This window comes from Nematolebias whitei, chromosome 1, assembly GCF_014905685.2.
Source record: "Nematolebias whitei isolate Nwh7 chromosome 1, NemWhi1, whole genome shotgun sequence".
Taxonomy (NCBI): domain Eukaryota; kingdom Metazoa; phylum Chordata; class Actinopteri; order Cyprinodontiformes; family Rivulidae; genus Nematolebias; species Nematolebias whitei.
In genome coordinates, this window is record NC_056498.1 from 51,980,489 (window position 1) to 52,004,807 (window position 24,319).

At 39.6% G+C, this 24,319-nt stretch overlaps 1 protein-coding gene across 1 annotated transcript in view; it reads right to left on the reverse strand.

Annotated features, from left to right (window-relative positions):
• Window positions 1–2,136: 2,136 nt before the first annotated feature.
• The window catches only part of LOC119411557 (fibulin-7), a 27,672-nt gene continuing 5,489 nt past the window's right edge, over window positions 2,137–24,319 (reverse strand). Inside the window, exons 3-8 of the mRNA XM_037678514.1 lie at window positions 19,707–19,883; window positions 13,494–13,619; window positions 13,281–13,418; window positions 10,237–10,374; window positions 9,725–9,863; window positions 2,137–2,622 (exon numbers count right to left, since the gene is read on the reverse strand). Of these exons, the coding sequence (XP_037534442.1) occupies window positions 2,250–2,622; window positions 9,725–9,863; window positions 10,237–10,374; window positions 13,281–13,418; window positions 13,494–13,619; window positions 19,707–19,883 (1,091 nt within the window). The 3' untranslated portion in view covers window positions 2,137–2,249. The remainder of the gene's footprint in view (window positions 2,623–9,724; window positions 9,864–10,236; window positions 10,375–13,280; window positions 13,419–13,493; window positions 13,620–19,706; window positions 19,884–24,319) is intronic.

The window sequence follows — 24,319 nt, forward strand, 5'->3', positions numbered from 1 at the left end:
GTTAATCTTAGTTTTGCCTTAATATACAAGATATAGTAAGGTGCATGACCTCTTTTGGTCACTTTTAAGTGAAGGTTTTGCCTGTTCATGAACAATAATTATATTTTAAGTACTGGTAGGTAGAATTTGTGGCCTTTTTCTGAACTACGCCAGGAACCTCAGCTGTAACTTTTAAATTAACCCATATAAGTCTTAGAGTGAATATATATATATTTAAGAAAAACAACATGGAAGTGGAAATGCTGAGTGCTGAAAGACTACAGAAGAGGCTGAAATTGAGTTATTAAAGCTAAAATATGGGGCACACAAGCTAAAAGGAGCACAATGCTTGCTAAATGAAGGAAAATTTGTAGCTAAAAGTGGTACGATAAATGAAAATAGCTTAATGCTAGATGCTAAAAGCATCATAATGCCAGTTAAAAATAGTAAAATGTTAGCTAAAAGGTTAAAGCTAATAGCTAAAGATGTTTTTAAAAATAATTAAATGTGATAGCAGTGTATTTCAATGGGGAAAATAGTTATAAAGGTGCCACTAAATGTTTTGAAAAGTGTATAAAGTAACAAAAGTCAGAGCACCCTTGAACGAGCTTAATCTTTTGGCTAAAGTAGAACAAAGTTTGCAGTCAGAGTCCGAACAGGATGTGAATGCTGACTCGTAGAACAACCCGCTGTTTCACTTCTGAGACACCTTTTCTCTTTTACAAATATAAAAAAGTGGATTATTCATGTGTCCACCTCCTTTCTTTTGCAGAAGCATTAAAAAGTGAAATATCTGCAGCAGCACATCTGCTTGATGCGGATCAATGAGATTTATTGCTCCACTGGTCCAAGCTACTTACTTTGTGGAAACATTAGTCCACTTTGAGTGGACAAAATGTTGCAACAAAGTACAAGTCTCAGCTCAGATTTCTGAGGATTTCCAGAGGTTTCTAGTGTTTTTTTTAATTTATTTATTTATTATTAAATCCAGAAAAATAATGCAGAGGCAACTCATACCAGTAAAAAAGTCGTCCAAAGTTCTACCAGCACTGAAGCCAGAAGAAAGAAGGCCACAGTAAAATACTTCTTTTGTGATTCCTCTTCAGCAAGTGACACGTGTTCGTCGACAGTTCAGCTCCCTCCAGATGTCTCCGAAAATATTCTTTCGTCTAAGTACTGATGAAATGTGAACTTCAAACAGTGCGAGAGTGAAACCCAACAATGCGCTATGCTCCCACGTGATTCTGGCCGTCAGTGAGGCGAATGGAACATCAAAGCAAGTGTTTTGATTTTCACCATCCGCTCCTGTCTGGAAGCACGCAGCTTCTTTGGCCCCCTTTATTGCAACGTAAAGCCCTGGATGGAGGAGTACAGAGTGAAGTACAACACGTGGTGAGCATTAGCCTTTTTTCCCCTCTAACATTTGCTGAGAGATGTTTTTAAAATGTGTCATTTGGTGTTCCTTCTTCATTTGTCAAATAAAAATACTTTTTATTCCCCCAAGACAAGTGGAAAAAGACTTGCACTTCCACAGAGGGGTCAGGGGTCACATTCTTCTCCGGCCTTTTTATCCATTCATTCAGAAAACTTTTTGTAGCCGTCCAGCCTTCATTTATTAGCAACGCTTGCATTAAAAATCACTCCCAAAGGCAGTTGAATAAAAGCCCCTCCACAAGGACGTTTGATAGCCCACTGTTTAGCATCAAGAGATTAAGTTCTAACGAATACTGAAATCTTGGACTGGCTTTATTTGAGTAATGCTGAGGCAATTAAAATTCCTGGTCAACTGTGTAGCAGATCGGCTCGCTCTCCAAATCGTCACTGATTTAGAATACAATGAGACCATTTCTGTGTAATGTACAAGCTGTACAAGAGAATAGACCAGATAAACTGCTGCAGCTACTTTTAGAAAACACTCCTTTAGCATAAAGAAGCAAGAATGTACAAAACACACACACAAAAAGCAAATATACAGTATACAAAGATCAAAAACATTAAGATCCAGCAATAATAATAATGACAATAAATTAGAGCCACGAGAGCACTAATATGTGGAGGACACTGATTCAGCTCCAGGGCTTAAATCTAAGCATCTCACGCTTTAGTTGAACAGATCTTATAAACACTTGCAGTCAGTAAAAAGCATCTACTTTTAGAAAATTTAGCCAATGATCAAATGCTGGCGTAGGACTGCAGACTCAGTTTGTGAGAGTTAGTGAGTGCTCCTCTTTGGTCCTATGCAGGTTTCAGTCTCAAGCCCTCTTCCTCACTCAGAAACTGTAAGGTGACACAAGAACTTGGACCCGGGCCACATGCTTGGCCTGAAAAGTGCGGTCACTGTACTCAGACATGTCCACATCAACGCTGATTTCCTGAGGTCCACGCAGCTGCTGCACCAAGATCAGCTCACCGGTCTGTCTGTCCGAGCGTTGCATGACAAAGATGCCCCGGGAGTTTCCGCCTGCTATGCCGAAGCGAAGGCTGTCGGGCCCCGTGCGGCCCGGGGCGGAGGCGGTTGCCATGCGGAACAAAGTGGCAGGAGTCTGCAGGTTGGAGGGCAGGGACAGGAAGTGGAAGGACATTGTCTTGGGAGCGTAGAGGCAGGAACGGCTGTTCATCGGGCAGGGGTTCCTCTCACACTGACTGCAGAAAAAATAGATAATAAATGTAAACATATTTCACTATTTGTGTAGAAAAAAATTACTTGGTTTGTCATGTACATGTGTGGCACATATGTTGCAAGTTCTAATGGATTGATAGTGGATCCAAATATTTGGAATAATTGGATTTGGTCAAACATTAATGAATTAATACGTTATCTATGCATCTCTTGAAGGAAATGTCTGAAATAAAATGCCAAATTTTGAAGCTCTTTTCTGAGCAATACCAACAACATGATGATTTTGAGCAGAAAATCTATCAATTTTTGCTACTTTCCCTGCATGCTATTAAAGACATTTTATACCAGCTGGGAAATTCCAGTAGTTTGAGGTTTGTGTCATAATTGTGACGATAAACACTCGGAGCAGAGGCACTGATAGTAACAAAATTCAATGACAGGATAAAAGGAAAGTGATGTTTATTTACAAGTTACAGGAGAGTCATTCAACCTTTATTTAAAAAGGTTAGTCCCATTGAGCCACGAGGACTGATTTAAAAGAGAGACCTGGATTTTAACAAAGATTGATGACAACAGTGGACAACAACGATAACAATAGACATTTACAAATGATTCATACAAATTTAAGTTTTGTTTTCTTTACAATTGAAAACAGAATGATTAAAAGGAGAAAGAAATGTAGCGAAAAAACAACTAGATTACGAGGCAATGTAGAAAACTAAAAATAGGAACATGTCTGCATTGGTTCTTGCCAGGAACTTAACACATGTTTAAAGCTACTTAGAGAGGTCAAGGTCGAGAGCTTCAAATCTTTTTGCAAGACTTTCCATGAAACAGGAGTGGAGTAGGAGAAGGCCCTTTCGCCTAGTTCAGTCCTCGGTGAGGGAACACTGCAAGTAATAATGTCCTGAGAGCGCACGCTGTAGCTGCACTCACGCAGTGACATGTAGGAGGAGATGTATGAAGGCAACTGACCAAGAAGTGATTTAAAGATGAAAATGTATCAGTGAGAGAGTCTGCGTGAAGTTAATGATGTCCAGTTAACCAGTGAATACAAGGTGCAGTGATGGGTATGATAGTTACAGCCAGTTATGAATCTTAATGCACCGTGATAGACAGCATCCAACATCTGCAGAGTGCTTGTAGGAGCGTTCATGTAAATAATATCACCGTAGTCAATGGAGGGAAGGAAGGTCACAGTTACAAGGTGTTTCCTAGCATTCAGAGTTAGACAGGATCTGTTTCTGAAAAAGAAAACCAGTTTAACTTTCAGTTTCTTTACCGAATTTTCCACGTGAAGCTTAAAAGATAGATACGTGTCGACCAAGATACCCAAATATAAAGAGATAGGAGATAAGGAGATACTGGGTAGATATGCAAAGAAGGGAGATGGGTAAGTATGGGTCCAGATAACGTGGAGTCTTGATTAATATTAAATGTGATTTTTTTCCGTTACAGGTTTTTTGTGGTCTAACGGCACAGAGAGGAGGGCAGAAGATTCCAGGCATATACGGTGGCAGGGATGGAGATGATGAGGTAAGTAGTAGCGGGAACCATTGTGGATTGTTGACAGACAGGTTGGAGGCAGGCTGAAAGGCCAGAGGAAATTTGATAAGTATAATTCTAACCTTTAGAAAAACAAGAAGCCTATCACAAGTTCCAGTTGATATCCAATGTTCCAGCGGAGAAGAGAACACTTCAGCAGTCCTTTATAGCCCTGGAGCTCATTACAGGAATTAGCCACAGCAGGCTCATTGGTGCCACCCTACCACTCAGGAAATTGCAGGAGGAAAAACACTGGGATCTCACAGCGCTACCACCCACCCCCCCAAGAATCACCTCTGGGCTATCGAGGATATTTCTCGGAGTGGTCTCTATAAAAAAGAGGAGATGTGGCTTAAGATCTAGAATGAAAAACCAGGGAATCCAAGCTCTCTGCTCTGGGTCATATCTTTCCCAGTCGATGAGTTACTGAAGACTACAACCTCTGCACCTTACATCCAGAGTACAGCTGACTGTGTAAGCTGGATAGTCATCAACGTGTCAGGAGTGTGGTGGGAGGTCGGCAGGTGGGCACAAGGAACTCTCAGAAATAGATTTCACTTGGGAATCATGGAAGGTAGGATGAATTCGCATAGAGGTGGGAAACTTGAGTCTGACCGCAGAAAGATTCATAATCTTCTCAATGGGTAATAGACCTATGAATCCACTTTTGTACAGTGCCCTGAGACAACTTCTGTTGTGACTTGGCATTACATAAATAAACTTAATTGAATTGAATGTATCAGGGGGATAATTTCCTGGGGGTGTCCTTCATGTTGATGTCATATGTGGAGAACCATAACTTCTGGCCAATCAGGTAGGTCGGTGCTACGGAGCGATATTGATCAGCTAATGTTTTTTTTGTTCTTGTCTGCTGTGCATAAGAGATCCTTCTTTATCTGACGCCACACTCGTAGACAATGGTGGAAATGATGCTGGACAGAAGGTATATTCTTGATTGGGGTGGTGAGTAATTAAGAGATACCTCAAATGGTGAAAGACCAGTAGCTGAGGAGGTGAGAGTTTTGGGAATACTCTACCCAGACCAGATGCTTGTTCCATGATGAGAGGTTATTGTTAATCATTCACATAAGAACAGCTTCCAGCTCCTGTTAAATCATTCCATTTGGCCATTAGACTGGGAGTGGTATCCTGACGTCAAGTGGGATAAGGCCCCAAGAGAGCTGCAGAAAGACTCCTAGACTTGGGAGATGAACTAGAGTTTGATTAAAGTGGACTAAACAGGGCTGGTGTGAATGCACCCATAGATAAATCAGTTCCCTTGGGGTACATATCAGCATAGTAACAGCAGAACAAAAGCAGTAAACAAAATTTACTCCATTGATCCACTCTCTTCTCAGATCAGTTGAGCATGGGTTACCATGGGAATCCTAAAACATGCTGTGGTGTAAGTGAATCAAAGACTTAAAAAAATCACCCTCCTTGTAATGGTTACCAGATAAGGTGAAGTCCTTGAGTCTTGTGGTGGACCTTAGAGAGATTTTTGTTAGGCCAGCAACAGATAGAGGTTGAGTGAGAGTCTGGACAGGAATGAGTTGTTTGTCCACTAAATCGCTGATGATGAGGTTTTATTCTTCCCCAATGTCCACAAGAGCTGAAATGGGTAATTTTACTTGGTTAATCACATTGGTGGGTAACACCAAACGAGAGCCAGGAGAAAAAATACTTCTCACCAATATTTCCTGGCCTACTGGTGAGAATGGCCATTTTACCTGCACCGGGCAGTGAGCAGGGAAATGTCTGCTCTTGCAGCAGTATATGTACTCCCTCACATTTATTCATCATTGCCCTTCTTCAGGAGTAAGGCGAGTGTGTCCTGCATAGGCTTTGGTTTGGGTTCAGGTAAGTTTGAGGAGTTTGAATCTCCAGCACTGGATGGAACCTGGAAATGAAACATCACTGGGAACTGTGGTCCTTTTCTCTCCGTCTCTCACAGATCTGATTATCAATACAAATGGCCAGGTTTTTTAAGTCATCCAAATTGCACGACTCATCTCTTGTGACATGTTGATCCTTTATCTGCTCCAAAAGCGAATTTACAAACGTATGTCGCAGAGCACGCTTGTCCCTCCCCATCTCCTCAGCAGTAATCCATAAGGGCATGGGATGCTCAGAAATTGACCTCCACCCTTGCCTCATAGAAAGGAGGCACTTTGCTACCTCCTGCTGGAGAGGATGATCAAATACACATAGGATAGATTTAGAAAAACATGAAAATGTAAAATTCTCGATAGGGTGGAAATACAGGTAACGACAAGCCTAACAAGAGAGAGTTAACTGCATATGCAATCTTGGAGTTGTTAGAGGAGTAAATTATAGGTGCTCTACAGAATGCCAGTCTACATTGTAATATAAAACCACCACACTGATTAGGGTTGCCTTCAAAAAATTCTGAGGGTCTCAATCAAATTCTTGAGGATGAGTGGAGGCTGTGCTGGAGTCTGAAGCAGGAGTAGATGTATGTAAGGAGATGTTCGGCTGGGAGGTTGGAGAAGGAAGATAGAGTATGGCCATCTTCTGGTCTATAGCAAACATCTTGGTGTTTTTTTTTGTTTTTGTTTTTTTTTTTACTGGGAAAGGATCTGTTGAAGGGTAGATTCATATTTATCTATACATTTTACATGTGAGGTGAACGAGTGATGAATGTGTTCATTTTCAGACTTGCTCTGAGACAAAGCAACTTGGCTGGAACTTTCTATCATAATTGCGACAATAAATGTCCAGAGCAGAGAAACAGAGTAACAGAATTCAACAAATCAAGATTAAAGGTAAGTGATGTTTATTGACAGGTAGTGTTTACAAGAGGTACTGGAAAGATACGCAAAAGAGGGAGATGGGTAAGTATGGTTACAGGTAATGTAGAGTCTTGATTAATATTAAATATGATCTTTTCCCTTACAGGTTCCTTGTGATCCAGTGCCACAGAGAGAAGGATGGAGGATTTCAGGTATTATTGGCGACATGGATGGAGATGATGAGATAAGTAGTAATGGGTACCATTGTGGATTGCTGACAGGCAAGTTGGAGGCAGGCAGACAAGTGAACAGCAGAATAAGCTTAGGCTCAAGTCAAGTGGCACCAGGAGTTCCAGGAAAGTACTTGGCTTGAAGACATGGAGGAGATCAGGTAAGACCAAGAAGATCCTTCAAGAATCGCACTAGGAGGGTACAGAGAAAATCTGGTAAGTATAATTCTAATCTTTAGGAAAACACAAGAAGCTTGTCACAAATACCAGTTGTTAGCCAATGTTCCAGCGGAGAAGAGGACACTTCAGCTGTCCTTTTATACCCCTGGAGCTCATTACAGGAACTGACCACAGCTGCAACATGGTGCCACCCTGCCACTCAGGAAGCTGCAGGAGGAAAAACACTGGAATCCCACAGTTTGAGATTTCTTCTTTCAAATTATATCAAGAAATCCTCATTAGAGTATGCTAAAAGTAGGATTCCAACCAAGTTTTTAGGAGTATTCCCTATTTGCAGGAAAAATTATGCCATAACTCTGGAACTATTCATGGTATCAGGAAGAGTGAGATATCAAAATAGTTTAAAAGGCCAGAAATGTGAAAATGTGCTTTATTTAGTTTGGCCAAATATGATTTAATCCCTGATTTGATGTGATGTGATGGGTCACATATGTGAAACCTTAATTTAACTCATTTTTTCCAAGCTAATAACAACATTATTAGTATATGTGCTGGCTAAATCCATGGCACTCAATTTTCAGTTTTTCCCTTTTGGTTCAAGTATTTTCTCAAATATTTATTCATCTTCTCTTCAGTGCTGATATTGGAACTGGACTTCACTGTGTTGATGGTTCAGTAGCAACAGACAGACTTTGTTTCATGCGCTTCAGTCATTCGGCCCGCTAATGACCAGTAAACAGGAACGAGCAGTAACGTTCCAGAGCAGCCCATGGTGGTCTAATGCAGTTGTTCTGTCAAGCATGCATTTTATTTGCCACAGTGATTTATTTAACTCCTTGGTGTGATTTTACTTGTTTATGCAAATATTTTACTTAAGAAAGAAAGCCTTGGATTCACATCAACTTTAGCACTGAGCCGACCAAGGACAAATTCTGTACTACCATATGATGATTTGACCTTTAATCCTCACCAGAATGTAAATTTCAGGATAAATTTTGACACCTTAGGATGGGAAAACTTGATCTCATTACATCTTGCAGCTTGTAGTCAGGCAATTTTTCATGTTTTTGCTGAGCAAACACTCTATTGATGCCTTTAGGCCAGAGGTGTCCAAACTTTTTCATGTGGACCAAAACTGTCAAGAATAAAGTACTTGCGGGCCACAACAACGTGAATTTAAGATAATAATTATTTAAAAAATGCTATTTGTGTAGTGAGATATGAGTAATGCATCTTTAAAAAGGGGGTTGATCACACTTTTGTGCCATCCATGGTCCAAACAACTAACTACAGAAAAATTGTTCAACTGGCCGTCGCTAAAACAGATTTCCCAATTTGCCTCTATTGATAAATAAATCAAGTGCCTTTTTTAAAACACTTGCTATATTTAGCCAAGTTTAATGGATGATTATCCAAAAGTCTACTTTTTAATAAAAGTCAGTGCAGGTTTGTAGTTATTTCTACCATGAAATAGAAAAAAAATAGGATTAATTATAGCCAAAGGTTTGTATTATACCTAATACTGCTCATTTTGAGATTTTTTTTTTATTGTTTTGCTGTTGAACCTAAAACTTATACAGTATATATATATCTAATAGTCTCACTGTCAAATTTGCAAAAGGTCTACATTTGCATCAACTTCTTAAGCCTGTAGGCCAAATTTATATCGTTCTTAAATTGCAGTTGTGGGCCTTACTCCAAGGGACGCAAACGGCCCTCATGCTGCACAACAGCATAACAGAAAAGAACATTTACAGCCATTTTATTTTAATTGCCTTTTTTAACTTTACATCGAGGGATCAATTCTCATAATTCTTGTGAACTGAACTAAATCTTTAATTAGAGCATTAATTAATGGCTCGGTTGTGTTTAGTGACAGGTGAGTTCTGTGAATGAAACACAAAGGGTGCTGTATAGCATATCAATCCTGGCTCCAAGAAGCAAAGCAGATGGGAATGAAAAAAAATGTCAAAAGAAGCTTGAAACAATAGGTAACCCAAAGTATGAGTTCTGTGGTTGGGACCCTATTTTTGCTTTTGCAAACAGATAAATATACCTTGATGTTTTTCTATAATGAGAAATGATTCAACACGTAATACAATCATTTTGCAACACAAATAGGTCCAAACTTGCATACAACTTGAGTTTCCCTTTACATTAAAGAGTTTAGCTGTAAACCATGTGGAAGACACACATCTGAGCTCTTCAACCTTGTTTTGAGTATGCTGGGTCACTGGATCACTGCCGAACCTGAACAGTGAAGTGATCAGCTGATTAATGAGTCAAGATGTTCACATTTATTCCTCACTGCTGGGTCTTGTTTCTTAGACAAATTACCTTTTTATAAATGCAGTTCTAGTTATTTTTATTATATACCCAAATTAACAATACAACCACATTGTGGCGTATTCACTTACAAAGGAGATGTCTTGACGTAGCTGACGTTGCCATGTGATCGGGGACACTCTGGGTTGACACATCGAAAGCCTCCCCCCGTGTTGACACAAGATGTCCCTTGGCTACAGTTGTGATTCTGGCTTAAACATTCATCCACATCTGGAAGACAAAACATTAGAGGCATGTACAAATGAAAGACAGGAAGAAGAACTTGCCAGACTGACTCCCTGCTTTCTGGTTGCTGTGGTCTGGACAGGGGGTGCTCGGCTCTTTATTTAGTTTTTTAGCTTAGTCTTCCAACAGTGCCTCGTGTCCCAAAGATCCTTTCTGCTGGGAAAAGGTGAGGTCATATGTTCCAGTTACAGACACAGTGAGCTTATGGGGAACTGCGAAAGTGTGGCGGCATTAAGACACCTCAGCTGAAAAGCAAATCTTTGCTTCTAAAGAATCCTCGTCTTAGTAAAGCACAAGTATTGTGCAACCAAGACCCCCGTGAATGAGTCTTTGTTGTCTACTAAACCTTTTCACTCACCTTCACAGCTCCGCCCATCTGGAAGTAACTTGTAACCGCTGGGACAAGAGCAGTGGTAAGAGCCTGGGACGTTCACGCACTCGTGGACACACAGTTTCCCTCCTTGGTCCAACCGGTACACTTCACATTCATTTACATCTGTTGAAAAAAACAACACTAGTAAAATAACTCCTCTGAGGATTTTATACCTATTTAGTTTATTTTTTTCTCCAAGAAACTCATAAATGAGTGCGCTTTGAGTCACTGTAAAAATAAATCCTCTAATGGAAATGTTACTCAAGCAATTAAAACTTAAAACAATTGAACTCTGACCCAAACGGATGCTAATCAGCTCGTGACTTCTCAAGAAGATTATTATGTGTGTGCTGAGTCAGCATTCACATTGTTGCTTTCCTGTGTATGTATTTATATATATATATATTTTTTTTTTGTAATCAAACTAGATATGTGTACTTTGTGCTAATTTATCGTTCATGTCTCAAAATTTCATTTGAAAAAAATCCCAAATTAAATCCTTCGACATTGTTCTCTTTGAAATCCAAATCATTCTTGCTCCATGTCATGCTCCTTTAGCTTTAATTTACTGTATTTGTTAAATTAACCTACTGTTCAGCTGTAAAGTTTTGCTTAGCTTAGTTTTAAGCTACCATTGTGCTATTGTTTTAGCAATGCTTTAGTTAATTTTTCTTTTAGTTATAGAAAAGCTTGTTTCAGTTTATCAGCAATTCTGCTCTTTTTAAATTTTTTTAAATTTTTATTTACCCTTTATTTATCCAGGTAGTCTCACTGAGTCACGAGAACTCATTTTCAAGGGAGACCTGTTTAGGGAGCAGATGGTTGGGGTTAAGGGCCTTGCTCAGGGGCCCAGAGTGGGGTGAATGAGGGTGGAGGCAGGTGTGGGTGTTTCACCTTTTCCACCCACATTTTGATGTTGATGGTACCGGGAGTTGAACCTGCGATTTTCCGATCACAGACCCATCTTCTAACCTCTGCGTCACCACTCCCCCATTGTTTTTTAACTACAGTTTTGTAATTTTTAGAAATTAGGTACAGTTTAGCAAATTTTAGCTTTAAACTTATGTTTTGCAAAATGTTGCTTTTAGCTGTGGTTTTGATTTTGATACATTAGCTCTTAACTAGAGTTGATATTTTTAAACCTTGTATCCATGGTTTTGGTCAGTTTAGCTTTTAGCTACAGTTCTGCTAATTTTAGCTTTTATCTGCATTTTAACTAGTGTTACCTTTGAGCTATAATTTAGCAAATTTTTGATTTCAGCTCCTGTTTTGCTAAGTTTAGCTTTTAGCTTCTGTCTAGCTTAGTTTAGCTATTAGATACTGCTGGTTTAATTTTTGATTTTAAGCAATAGTTTAATTAGTTTCAGCTTTTAGCTACAGTATAGCTATTTATTTTTCAAGTTCAAGTAGGTTTTATTGTCATTTCATCACATGTGGTACATGAGGTGGAACAAAATCCAACAATAGCAAAAATATAAAGTGTAAAAGGAAACATTAAATAAGGATCTAAGATATACACTAAAACGAATGCCAAATGGTACGCTAAAAGATCTAAGATATACGCTAAACACTAATAATGTAAAACAATAGGTCGAACAACAGCAGCACGAACATGAGTCTGAGTGAGTAGATGAGTATGAATGAATACAGCAGCATGGATAATCAGCAGCATGGATAATCAGCAGTACATATCACCAATCAAAGTGACATTACAGTGATTTTTTTTCGCATTGAGCAAAAAGTATGTGCGCTGGGTGAGTGGGGTCCTTCATGATGCAGGTGGCCCTCTTCCTGCATCTGGAGGTGTAGATGTCTGTGATGGTGGGGAGACTGACTCCAACATCTTCTGTGCAGCCTTCACCACTCTCTGCAGAGCTTTTCTTTCTGCAGCTGTGCAGCCTCCATGCCACACGTTGATGCTGGAGCACAGGATGCTCTCCACTGCACACCTGTAAAAGGAGGTGAGGACTGAGCTTCCCAGTCCAGCCCGTCTGAGCCTCCTGAGAAAGTAGTTTGCTTTTATCTTCAATTTAGCTATTTTCTGCCTTTAGCTACAGTTTTGCTAATTTTAGCTTTAAGTTAAGGTTTCACTAATTTTAACTGGAGATGATGGTTTTGGCTAATTTTACAATTCCAATTTTAGTCAATTTAGGTTTTTGCTATGGTTTTGTTAATTTCAGGATTTAGCTACAGTTTATTTGAGCTACTTTGAGCTATGGTTTGGGTATTTTTACATTTCAACTACTGTTTTGATGTTTAGCTTTTAGCTTTTGTCTAGCTTAGTTTAGCTACAAACTACTGCTGGTTTAATTTTTGATTTTAGCAATAGTTTAGTTAATTTCAGCTTATAGCTACAACTTCATTTATTTTTGCTTTTATCTTCAATTTGGGTATTTTCTGCTTTTAGCTACAGTTTTGCTCATTTTAACTTTTAGTTATAGTTTTGCTCATTTTAGCTTTAAGCTATAGCTTGGTTAATTTTATATTTTATCTACAATTTTGGTCAATTTAGGTTTTTGCTACAGTTTTGTTAATTTCGGTTTAGCGATTGGTAGCTTTAAGTTATGGTTTTGGTATTTTTAGATTTCAGCTACTGTTTTGCTAAGTTCAGCTTTTAGCTATGATTCTGTTTCTTTACTCCTCTTGTCCTTTGTATTCCAGCTACCAGTCTGCTCCTTTTAGCTTCTGTTTATCTTGTTTTAACTTCAATAAATCATTTTCAACTTTCTCTGCAAACTTCAGCTCTCAGCTTTCATAAAGCACGTTCACAGAAAAACACAATTTCTTTAATTTTGTTTCTCACACAATGGCTCTCATTTTGCATCCAGATGAGAAAACAGATTTCATTGATGTTTTTTTTTTTTTTGGTAAAGTCTCTGTAACATCTGCTGTTTGCCCCTTCAGGGATGTCATGAGCAGGAAACCGTGCTGTTCCAGAGCTGACCTTGTTTTCCTGAGAGGAGAAACAGCAGAGCGAGAGTTCCTCCACAGGGATGGATCATTTAAGTTAACATGTAATTACAGCTCACCCTGACAGAGACTGTTGTCAGAGGTGCCACTCATGTGAAAGCCTGCGTCACAGCTGCAGTGTCGGGCTTGGTTCACTTGGGCACAGCGTGGTCTCCGACTAAACGCTGGATCGTTCATTACGCTCCACTCAGGTGGTGCTGCGTAAATAAAGAACAGCTGGATTAGACTGACCTTCAAATACAAGTAAACCAAACCACTTGTGTGGCGCTGACCTGTCTGGGTCTGGTGCTGGCACTGTGACCCGCTCCAGTTTTGGGGGCAGGTGCATCTGTACTGGTTGACACCTTCAACGCAGGTACCTCCATTTTGGCAGGGGTTACTTGCACATTCGCTCACATCTGCAGTTGGAAAAGAGAATTATTTTTATGATTGTCATCCATTTTCCTTACTCACTTTTCCTTTCTGAGTCACGAGGAACTGGTACAGCAGTCCCTGTAGAAGTGGGAGTACACCTGGACAGGTCACAAGTCCATCGCAGGGACAAATGGAGACAAACAACCACTCATCCATCCATTATCCTTTTACCCGTTTCTTCCATTTTGGGTCACGGGGGTTGCCGGTGCCCATGTCCAGCAATCACTGTGCGAGTGGCGAGGTACACGCTGGACAGGTCGCAAGTCCATCACAGAACAACCACTCATTCAACCTTTATTTATACAGGTTAGTCTCATTGAGTCACAAGGACTCATTTTCAAGAAATACCTATTTTAAACAAAACCACAGATAGGGTACACAAGAATAAACAGCCCTAAAAGGCATTTAAAATGAAAAGTAAATATAAGTAGTGATATAAAACAAAATAAAAACAAGTTACATTATGAAACTGGGTAAAAATACTAAAAACAGGAACATGTCTGCAGTGATTTTTGCATTGAACTTAACAATTGTTTAAAATCTCAGAGAGGTCAAAGTTGACAGCTTCAGATATTTTTGCAAGGTGTTCCAGGTTACAGGAACGCAGAATGAGAAGTCCCTTTTGCCAAAGTCAGTCTGCACTGACGGGACACTGCAGGTAATGATGTCTTGAGAGTGCACGCTGTAGCTGCACTGACAACTTGACATTTAGGAGGAGATATATGAAAGTAGCAAACCAAAAAGTGATTTAAAGATGAAAATGTACCAGTGAGAGTCTGTGTGACGTTAATGATGACCAACTGACCAATCAATGCAGAGTGCAGTGATGGGTACGATAGTTACAACCAGTTATGAACCTTAGTGCGCCATGATAGACAGCGTCCAACATCTGCAAGGTGCCTGCAGGAGCATTCCTGTAAATAATAATGTCACCGTAGTCAATGGATGGAAGGAAAGTAGCAGTTACAAGGTGTTTCCTAGCATTCAGAGTTAAGCAAGATCTATTTCTGAAAAAGAAACCCAATTTTAATTTCAGTTTCTTTATCAAGTTTTTGACATGAAGATTAAAAGAGAGATGTGCATCGACCATGATTCCCAAATATTTGTAAGAATGGACAAACTCAACAGGAACACCATTTGTAAATGAGATCGAAGGAAGGACTGCTGGTACTGACTTCCTGTTTGAAACATCCCTTTGGTTTTATCAGTGCACCAGTTTGAGGCGGAAAAAATCTGACTGGATGATGTTGAATGCAGACTGTAAATGCTGGAAAACATTAGCAACTGAACAACAGTTTGACAATAAACAACTGTAATGTTGGCATAGAAATGCAAGGATGTGTCAGGAATGTTCTGACCTACTTTACTTATTTAAATTGTAAAGAGAGTGTGTCCTAAGACAGAGCCTTGTGGTACACCATTGTTCCATCACACTCTCATGCTCACCTAACGACAGTGAGTTCTGAGAGAGGAAACTGGAGTACACGGAGAAAACCGTATGTGTACATGTACATATACAGTACAAATCATACATGGGGAGAAAGTACAAACTTCACACAGAAAGCCCCCAGGCTGGGAAGCAATCCTATGACCTACTCGATGTGAGTCAAAAACTTTAACCACTTCACCTCTGTGCCACTCTGGTCAGTCACATAAAGACATATTTCTGACATGAAATACTTCCGAACACTTTATGTTCTAAGTCAAAGAATATATTTGTGTCTTATAATGTTTTTTTAGTTGGCCCTGAGAGCTGAGCAGATGTACAAATTAAGAAGCAGCAGCTGCACTTGTATTTCTATAAAAAAGGCAAGCAGTTCCTTTAATTTCTATTTGGCTTCTCGAAAAGGCCACCACTGGGCAATGACATGAAAAGCTTCGAGATATTTTTAAACTGTCCTTACAGCTTTAGAGGTTTTCAACCTCTTTAATACCACTTTTGGGCGTTTTGTAAACGAAAGTCTGTTCTTGTAATTCTACGACCACACCAAATATTAGCTCAATGTCTGTAAAACTAACTGAAGAGATGTTAGTTGTAGCAGCCATCTTGAGTTACGCTGGCTCCATTTATAGAAGTACTTCAGCAGATTATTTCCTAAAAGTTGGAATAAAATCCATCCACTGGTTCATAAGATATTTTGCTAACAGACAGAGTTGACTCCAAAAAGTTTATAGTATTTTTTTAAACAAACATCTTGTGCAATCTGTTAAAGCATTAAAGTGTTGGGGATCACTCGCAACTACAGCTACTACACCAAATTCTTAGTCATTCTCTGTAAATTTGACAGAGTTAGAGCAATTTCTGTGTTTCTTAAGGTCACTTGGTTGTGGCAGCCATTTTGAGTAAGGTCGACTCCAAAAGTTAATCAGTTGTAGATGTCCACAGACATTAGTAAATTCATTATTGCTCCTGATGGGGGATGTAAAGGTCATGGATGTTTTTCACTATACTAATGTCAAATTAATATAGCGGCTGGGATGAGAATCAGCACCTCCAAATCTGAGGCCATGGTCTTCAACTGGAAAAAGGTGGATTGCTCTCTTCAAGTCGAGGGTGAGGTTCTGCCTCAAGTGGATGAGTTCAAGTATCTAGGGATTTTGTTAACGAGTGAAGGAAGAATGGAGTGTGAGATTGACAGATGGATTGGTGCAGCATCTGCAGTATTGCGGACTCTGTACCGGTCCGATGTGGTGAAGGGAGAGCTGAGCTGTAAGGCAAAGCTCTCTGTTTATCGGTCGGTCTACGTTCCTACCCTCACCTATGGTCATGAGCTCTGGGTAGTGACCGAAAGAATGAGATTGCAGATACAGGTGGTTGAAATGAGTTTTCTCCACAGGGTAGCTGCACTCTCCTTTAGAGAGAGGGTGAGAAGTCCAGTTATACGGGAGAGACTCGGAGTAGAACCGCAACTCCTTCATGTTGAGAGGAGCCAGTTGAGGTGGTTCGGACATCTAGTAAGGATGCCCCCATGGTGCCTCCCTAGGGAGGTGCTTCAGGAATGTCCAACTGGGAGGAGACCCCGGGGAAGACCCAGGACACACTGGAGAGACTGTAGTGGACTAGGCCTACGTCGAAACTAAGTCTAAGGTCAAAACTCTTGACCTTTAGAACCTTGTGGGACAGGAACTGTCATTTCATGTATTTGAATACATAAATACAGGTTCACCCATCCTGAGACTTTCTTTCTTGAAGATTCAAGTGAAAAGAACACTCTCTTTTTATTATCATTACTATCTTACAAATGTTGATAATCAAAGTGTCTTAGTTCAAACCATTTTAGATGTTGCAGTGAACTAATCAATTTTATTAACTGAGTAATGATTTTATTCTCCTGCAAAGTTTATTCTCATGTCAAAGCTGTTACAGAGTTTATGCATTTTCTGATTTCTGCCTTTGAATGAGCAAGTGTGTGCGTTCCCAAGGTTGGAGTCAAACGAAAAACAAGTTGTTATGTTAAAACTGTCATGTTTTAGAATCCTCTCAGACGTAAATATAGATGTTTTGCACCTGTTTCTGAAACACGCCAAATCAAAACTCTCTCTGTCTGTGAGAACATTTCTGATCTTTCCATAACAATTCTTGTTTTTCGTCTAACCTCTTACGTCACAACACACACCCCGTCTGGTCGGTTCTGACCAATGGTAATACTCCCAAAAGTGAACCGGGAAACAGCTCTTTAAAATGTCAGTACTTCCTGGTCTACTCGGGCTTGGTTCTGTCAGTTCTGCTAGGTCTTGGTTCTGTTGAAGTTCTGATGGAGTGCTGTTGGAGTTCTGCTGGATACACAGTCCAACCAGTTCTGTGAGAGACGGGATGATCCTGACAACAGAGCTCTTCCGAGTTCCATGGGAGTATAACATTTTCCACTGAGGTGAATATGTGTCGAACAGAGCCTCGCCATTACTTCGGACGAGTAACAGCATCCTACTGAGACGCTGAAAGGGTGCGTTAAACGGAATCCCACCTGAGTCATCTCCAGGTAAAGGAGCCGATTTCATCACCTAAGTGTACTGTAAGGAAAAGCTGAAGAAAGCCGGAGAGTGTCGATTCTGGTGAACACATTTCTTCCCTCCCATACCATCTTAACTCCCTCTAAACTTCTTTCCATCTCTAAACTTTTCTCTCAAGTAGAAATTCTTCCAGATATTTTAGAAATGTCTGTGTAAAATGCTCACCCACATTCATGTGGGTAAAAGATCATAATTGTACAGTTTTCATAACATCGCTGTGGTGAAGCAACGGAAAAATCATGGCCGTATGATTTTTCCTGATTGATTGCTTATGTTGTTATTTTCATAATTTGCCAAATTAATGTAAATGTTTGATGTTAAATTTTGATTCTGTAAATAAATGACCGCATTCATTTTGATGGGTCAAATATAAATGACGTCTCACGTTTGCATTTCCTTAAATTCAATGCACGTTTTATTCAGTCCAGAAAAATGAGGAACCCGCGTTAAATGATGAATATATCTGAGCATCTGTTCATCTACAAGACTATGTCTCTCACTTGGCCTGGGAACATCTTGGAATCCTCACAGAAGAGCTGGAAGAGGTGGCTGTGGAAAGAGATGTCTGGACCTCCCTGCTCGAGCTGCTGCCCCCGCGACTCGACTTGGGAATAAGCGGAAGATGATGGATGGATATAGAACCATGTATGTGAATTCAACTGTCTTTTTGTCTACTCAGAGAGGAGTCTGATAACTAGTAACTGATAAACTCTGACGCCTTCAACAACTGTGAGCTGTGAAGCAGAGGTCGTTTTGACCTCCCTCTGTTGATAATGAGTATTTAAGCTTTTCTTAACTCTGCATCCTGCGGGCACACTTGTGATCAGGGCATAACATCATGTATCCCTAAACAGCCCATGCTCAATAATCCAGGAATACAATCCAACAATTTTCAGTCAGGTCATCTGGACAGTTGCTTTTTTTTGCTGAAATGTTTCACCTTCCATCCGGAAGGCTTCATCAGTCAAGGAAACGCACAACACAAAACTGATTCTTCCCCTAAACAGCTTACTCCAAAGTGGAACAAACCAGTTATGTTGGTGCTAAGATGGTGTCTTTGGCACGCCCCTCCTCTGAAGCTGGCCCTCATCCTCATCGACAGTCAAACTAGTTCAAAACCAAAACAGACCGTGCTCAATAATCCAGGTATACAATCCAACAATTTTCAGTCAGGTCATCTGGACAGTTGACCTGACTGAAAATTGTTGGATCATGTATCCCTGTTTTCAATTTTTCATTCAACCTTTATTTCGACAGGTTAATCCCACTGAACCTCGAGGACTCATTTACAAGAGAGATTTACATTTACAATTGCTGCTCCCCTTCCAAGGATTAAATCTGAGTGGTGAAGATCTCCTAGTGTCCTTGCGTGGCTTATTTAATAAATTGAATTCAATTGTAAAACAGCTCCACCTTTGCCTTACAGTGTGGAGAGTCAGGGTTTTCTCGTGTTATTTTGAAACGTCTTGTCAATCCAACTGAGGGTGCCACTTGGAAGAGAAGACTGAAGGCTGAGTTGGATACCAACATGCTTAGCATACTTCAGTGCTATCAGAACAATGTGTGGCTATATTAGCTGGATGTAACCCCACCAACGGACCAAGGAGGCACAGAAACTCGAGCAGCAGAGAGGGGTCGTTTTACAGTAGCCCAACCGCTGCTGTGAATGAAGAGTGCAAACCTGGAGGGAAGGTATCCCACAGTGGAATGCAGTGCAGCGTTTTTTTTCCTGACATTTAATACCAATTTAACAAGTGAAGAAAGGTCTTATCTGTGTACTTTTGCGGAGCTGTTTGGGTTTTTGAGCCAAAGTCTTTTTCAGTTTGTCATCAAGGCAGAGGCTCAGAAACCTTATAAGGGGTAGAGGAATTTAGCTTAGGGATGAACAGTTAAACATTTAAGGAATAAAACACTGCAGTAAAGCCTGTCAAATTAATTGCAAATGTCTTTTTGCGTGTACAAAATCACAGAGTTCAAACGTGCTTCAGTCTAACCAACGTTTGGCAGTTTATTTATTGTGGATCATTTCATGTGTTATTGTGACTTTTTCTGCAGCTCACCTTTACAAAGTGCGCTGACACCGGTCCAGGTGCCGTTGTCTCTGCAGGCTCGCGTGGAAGAACCAACGAGCCGGTACCCCTGAGCGCAAGTGAAGTGAACCTCGTGTCCAACAAAATGCTTTGAGCCGAACTTTGTTCCATGAGCAGGGGCTTCCAGGGAGGGGCAGGCAGAGGGAGCTGCAAAGGAAAGAGAGCATGAGAGGAAGGCCGATCACATGCAGAAAAAGCCTCCAAACATCCTCTGGTATTTTTTGCCCGGGGACATAAACGTGTCACCGGTCCTTGAAGAGCCTTCATGGGAAACAACGGTCCGAACGCCTCATTTACAGTCCAGATGTGCAGGACCAGCCACTGTTCTGGGTCAGCACTGCACCAGCAGTCTAACATGATTAATACATTATTTAACAAAATTATGAGATTATAATTTTGGCTAAAGAACACATTTTTTTCTTTCAAGTTGAAGCAATACCAAAAAATGTTATATTCTTTATGTTTTAGGTCTTTTCTAGATGCTTTTTGGTCATTCAGACACAACCAGACATTAGTTACATCCAATTTAAAGTGCTTATAGAAAAATTCACACCCTTGGTTGTTATATGCTTTCACACATTGATCACTCATGGTCCACTTAAATTGCCTCTCTTTACAAAAACAATTTCAAAAAAATCTTGTTCAATGTCAAAGTATAAACAATTTTCTAGAGTAATACCAACTAAATAAAAGCATGCAATACAAAAAAATAAGAGATTGCATAAATATTCACCCCCTTAAAATGACAAAAGGACAGCCCTGAACGTCTCCAGGAGTTCTGGTAAATCCATCATCAAGACATAGAAGTAATTTGAGATGTGTCAAGTTTGTCTGCATTGTTTAGAAACTTTAGTTAAGATTTAATGTGAGTTTTCCTCAGTAGTTTTTTGACACTCTCCTATCCACCTTAATCCTGGGGGCTCTACTGTAAAAATGATTTTGGGTACAACTTCCTGTCAGGCACAGGAAGTAGCAGTAAGGACTGGTTAACCATGGTAGCGGCACGGACCGCAGTTTATTTGAAAGTAATTTGCCTTCAGTTTAGTAGAAAAAACACTGATTTTGTTTTTGTTTACATTTATTTAACAACCATACAGTTTACTAAAATCGTCTCGGAGAGTTCAGGTACCTGTTGAGTTGTTCGCGGCTGCACGAACAACCAGACCAAACTAAGTCAGTGACTAAAACAACAGTGTTTTGATCTGGGCGGCTACAAGAAACCACCGAAGAAGAGACGCCGGATCCTCTGATTGAAAACATATCAGGTATGATTTCAAGGGTATGGAGGGCACAGCATTATAGTATTTGTTCGTCTTCGGTGTTACGATTTCTTCTGCAATTAACCCAAGTTTTGTGCTGGAGGACTTTAAGGCTGAGCTCTGTGTCTGCTTTACGGTAAATATGATTGTGTCCCACTTCTTTTAACAAAACATGACTTATCATCTTATTACTGTGTAGATACTAACACGCCTCTGAGCTTTTCAGGTTGTGCATCGCGTCATCGTCGGAAGAACCGAGTCAGTGAAGTAGCTAAATATGCTCGACCTTGTCCTCTCTAAGTGGCTTTAAGAATCTGTTGGACTCCTGTTTTTAGTTTTCTACATTCGCCTTAGAATCTAGCTGTTTTTTGTTAACTCTTTCTTTTAGCCATCCTATTTGTAAAAATAAAAAAAAAACTGCAGTATGACTTTTTATAATTGTTTATTGTTGTTGCTGTTGTCCATTGTTGTCATCTTTCTTTGTTGAAATCCGGTCTCTCTTGTAAATGAGTCCTCGAGGCTCAATGGGATTACCTGTCTAAATAAAGGTTGAATGAATAATGCTTGGAAAAAGGCAGCACGGTGGCGCAACTGGTAGAGCTGCTGCCGATCCGGGGGCCATTCTGGGTGCAGTTTGCATGTTCTCTCTGTGCATGCGTGGGTTTTCTCCGGGTACTCCGGTTTCCTCCCACAGATCAAAAACATGCATGTTAGGCTGATTGGTAACTCTGAATTGTCCCTAGGTGTGAGTGAGAGAGTGAATGGTTGTTTGTCTCGTTTGTCTCTATGTGGCCCTGTGATGGACTTGCGACCCGTCCAGGGTGTACCCCGCCCCTCGCACAGTGATTGCTGGACATGGGCACCAGCGACCCCCGTGACCCAAAATGGAATAAGCGGGTAAAGATAATGGATGGATGGATGGATGGATGGATGGATGGATGGATGGATGGATGGAGAAACTACATTAGCTCATTCTGTTAGCACATAAACAGACACCGGTTTTGGTCCTTGTTGGAAGTCGTGTCCATAATACACGCAATGCACCATGGGGGCTATAAAAAGGTGGATAAAGCTCGAACGAGAGGTGGAAAGAGTACTGAAAATTTGTACTCAAGTACAAATACTGTTACGCTGCTTAATTTGTACTCAATTACAAGTAAAAGTACTGGTGTTATAAAAATACTTAAGTAAAAGTACAAAGTACTCTTCTCAAAAACTACTCGGAGTATTAATGACTTTTTAACCAACTGATATTTTATTGTGTTGTCAACAGAAGGCGTTCAGTTTGATTTACTGTATATAATCATTACAGTCAAAGTACATTTCTCAGATGCTCAGAAGCTCTGTCTTATTTTAGTACCAGTTAAACCGATGGCAGTGACGATATCTAAGATCTTAGCTAACTCACACATACAAACAATAAAAAAGCAATATCATACGGGTAGCTGTAAAACCTTGTATACCACAATATGTTTTTGAGATTAGATGCTGAATGTAAACTTCCATCACTGTAGAGATCAAACAAAGTTTGCATCTGGACGCTGTCTCCTTTTCGCCCTCTGTACACGAAACATTCCTCCACGTGCACTCATCCTCAGCCTTTACCTCGTCCTTTTCTCTGTTCACAGTGTTGTCCTCTGTCTCCATTTTGTCTTTTTCTCCAAATCTGACTCTCTACTCTACGGAGTTGTCCTTTGCTTACGTCATAGGTAATTGGTGACAGCAATATGACAGCAATAAAAGCATAAACCTTCCAAGAGAGAGAATATTTTTACCATGTTTTTAAGAGAGCTGCTAATTTGACCCCACTGTGTCTTTTTCTGACATACATAGACAACACGTACATTAAGTGTTTTTATTTATAATTATTATTATTATGATGGTCTTAATGTTGTCACATAAATGCATACATTAAAAATATTCCTCCCAAATTTGCTTGCCTAAAGGTGATACAGAAATACCAAAAATACAAGGAAAGTATCCAATCTTAAATTTATCCAAAGTAAAGTATTTTAGTAAAATTCCATCATTTAAAGTCTGGGTTTAATAAAAAAAAAGAGAAACCGTTTATTTTTGTATGTTGATTTTCAGGTTTTCCAGGTTGGGTGACTGTTTCTCGTTTCCTTTTTCTGTTTTGTTTGGGTTTTATTGCTGTAAATGTCAAATATCAAGCCCTTCCTGTCCTGCACAAGATTCTTCGTAAAGTTATGAGCTGAAGGGTCCATCACAAATTCATCTCAGTGTTCGGTGCCAAGCAACACAATTCCACAAATCCACTTCCTCTGTAAAGAAGCCGGCTCTGCAACCAAGAGGCCTGAACTGCTGGATAGTATACTCTCTTCTGCCATAACAATAATGCGTCTCAATTTCTCAGTAAAAAAAAAAAAATAGTTTGACTTTAAAAATCAAACAAGTGAGTGAGTCTGTATATTGTGAATTCAATTGTTTTTTGTTCTCTTAGTGTTTCACCAAAACATCCAACTTTTTTAGATGAAATATAAAAACACATCACAAATAAAATAATGCAGGTTTCATGAAGATCTGTTCAGTGGTTCTGAGATGCTCTGCAATACTATGATACAGATATTTTGAGCATGCGTGCTCTTCGTTTTGCCTTTGTACACTCCTTTTAGCTTCTGTATGCTAATCTATTTTCTAGTTATGCTACATTAAGTGTTTAGCCACTATTTTTGCTAACTGTACTTGTTTGTTAGAAGCTGCTTTACCTTTCAGGTTTTGTTTTGGTATTTTAGCTTTCATTTTTGCTACATTTAGCTTTTAGCCACACTTTGGCTAATTTTAGCTTTTACTTTATTTTAACTTTTAGTTGCTTTTTTGCTGCTTTTAGCTTTTAATTATGGGTTTGCTGACTATTAAACTATTAGACTATACTTTCAGGTCTCTCTTGTAAATGAGTCCTCATGGCTCAATGGGACTAAACTGATTAAATAAAGGTTGAAAGAAAACTATACACTTTTGGTACATTCTGTGTTTAACTATGCTTTAGCTCATGTTAGGTTTTTTTAAGCTATAGTTTGAATAATATTAGGTTTTACTTTTGGTTTGTTATTGTTAGCTTTTAGAAAATTTTCCCCCCGAATTTTTGCTTTTACCAACAAATTTGCTAATTTTAGTTTTAAGTCATGATTTAGCTACTTTCAAATTTAATTTAAGGTTTTGCTCATTTTAGCTTTTATTTACGAGTTTATTTTAACTTTTAGTTGAAAAATTTGCTACTATTTTAGCTTTTAATTATGGTTTTGCTCATTATAACTTTTAGCTACACTTTTGGTACATTCTGCTTTTAGCTATGGTTTAGCTCAT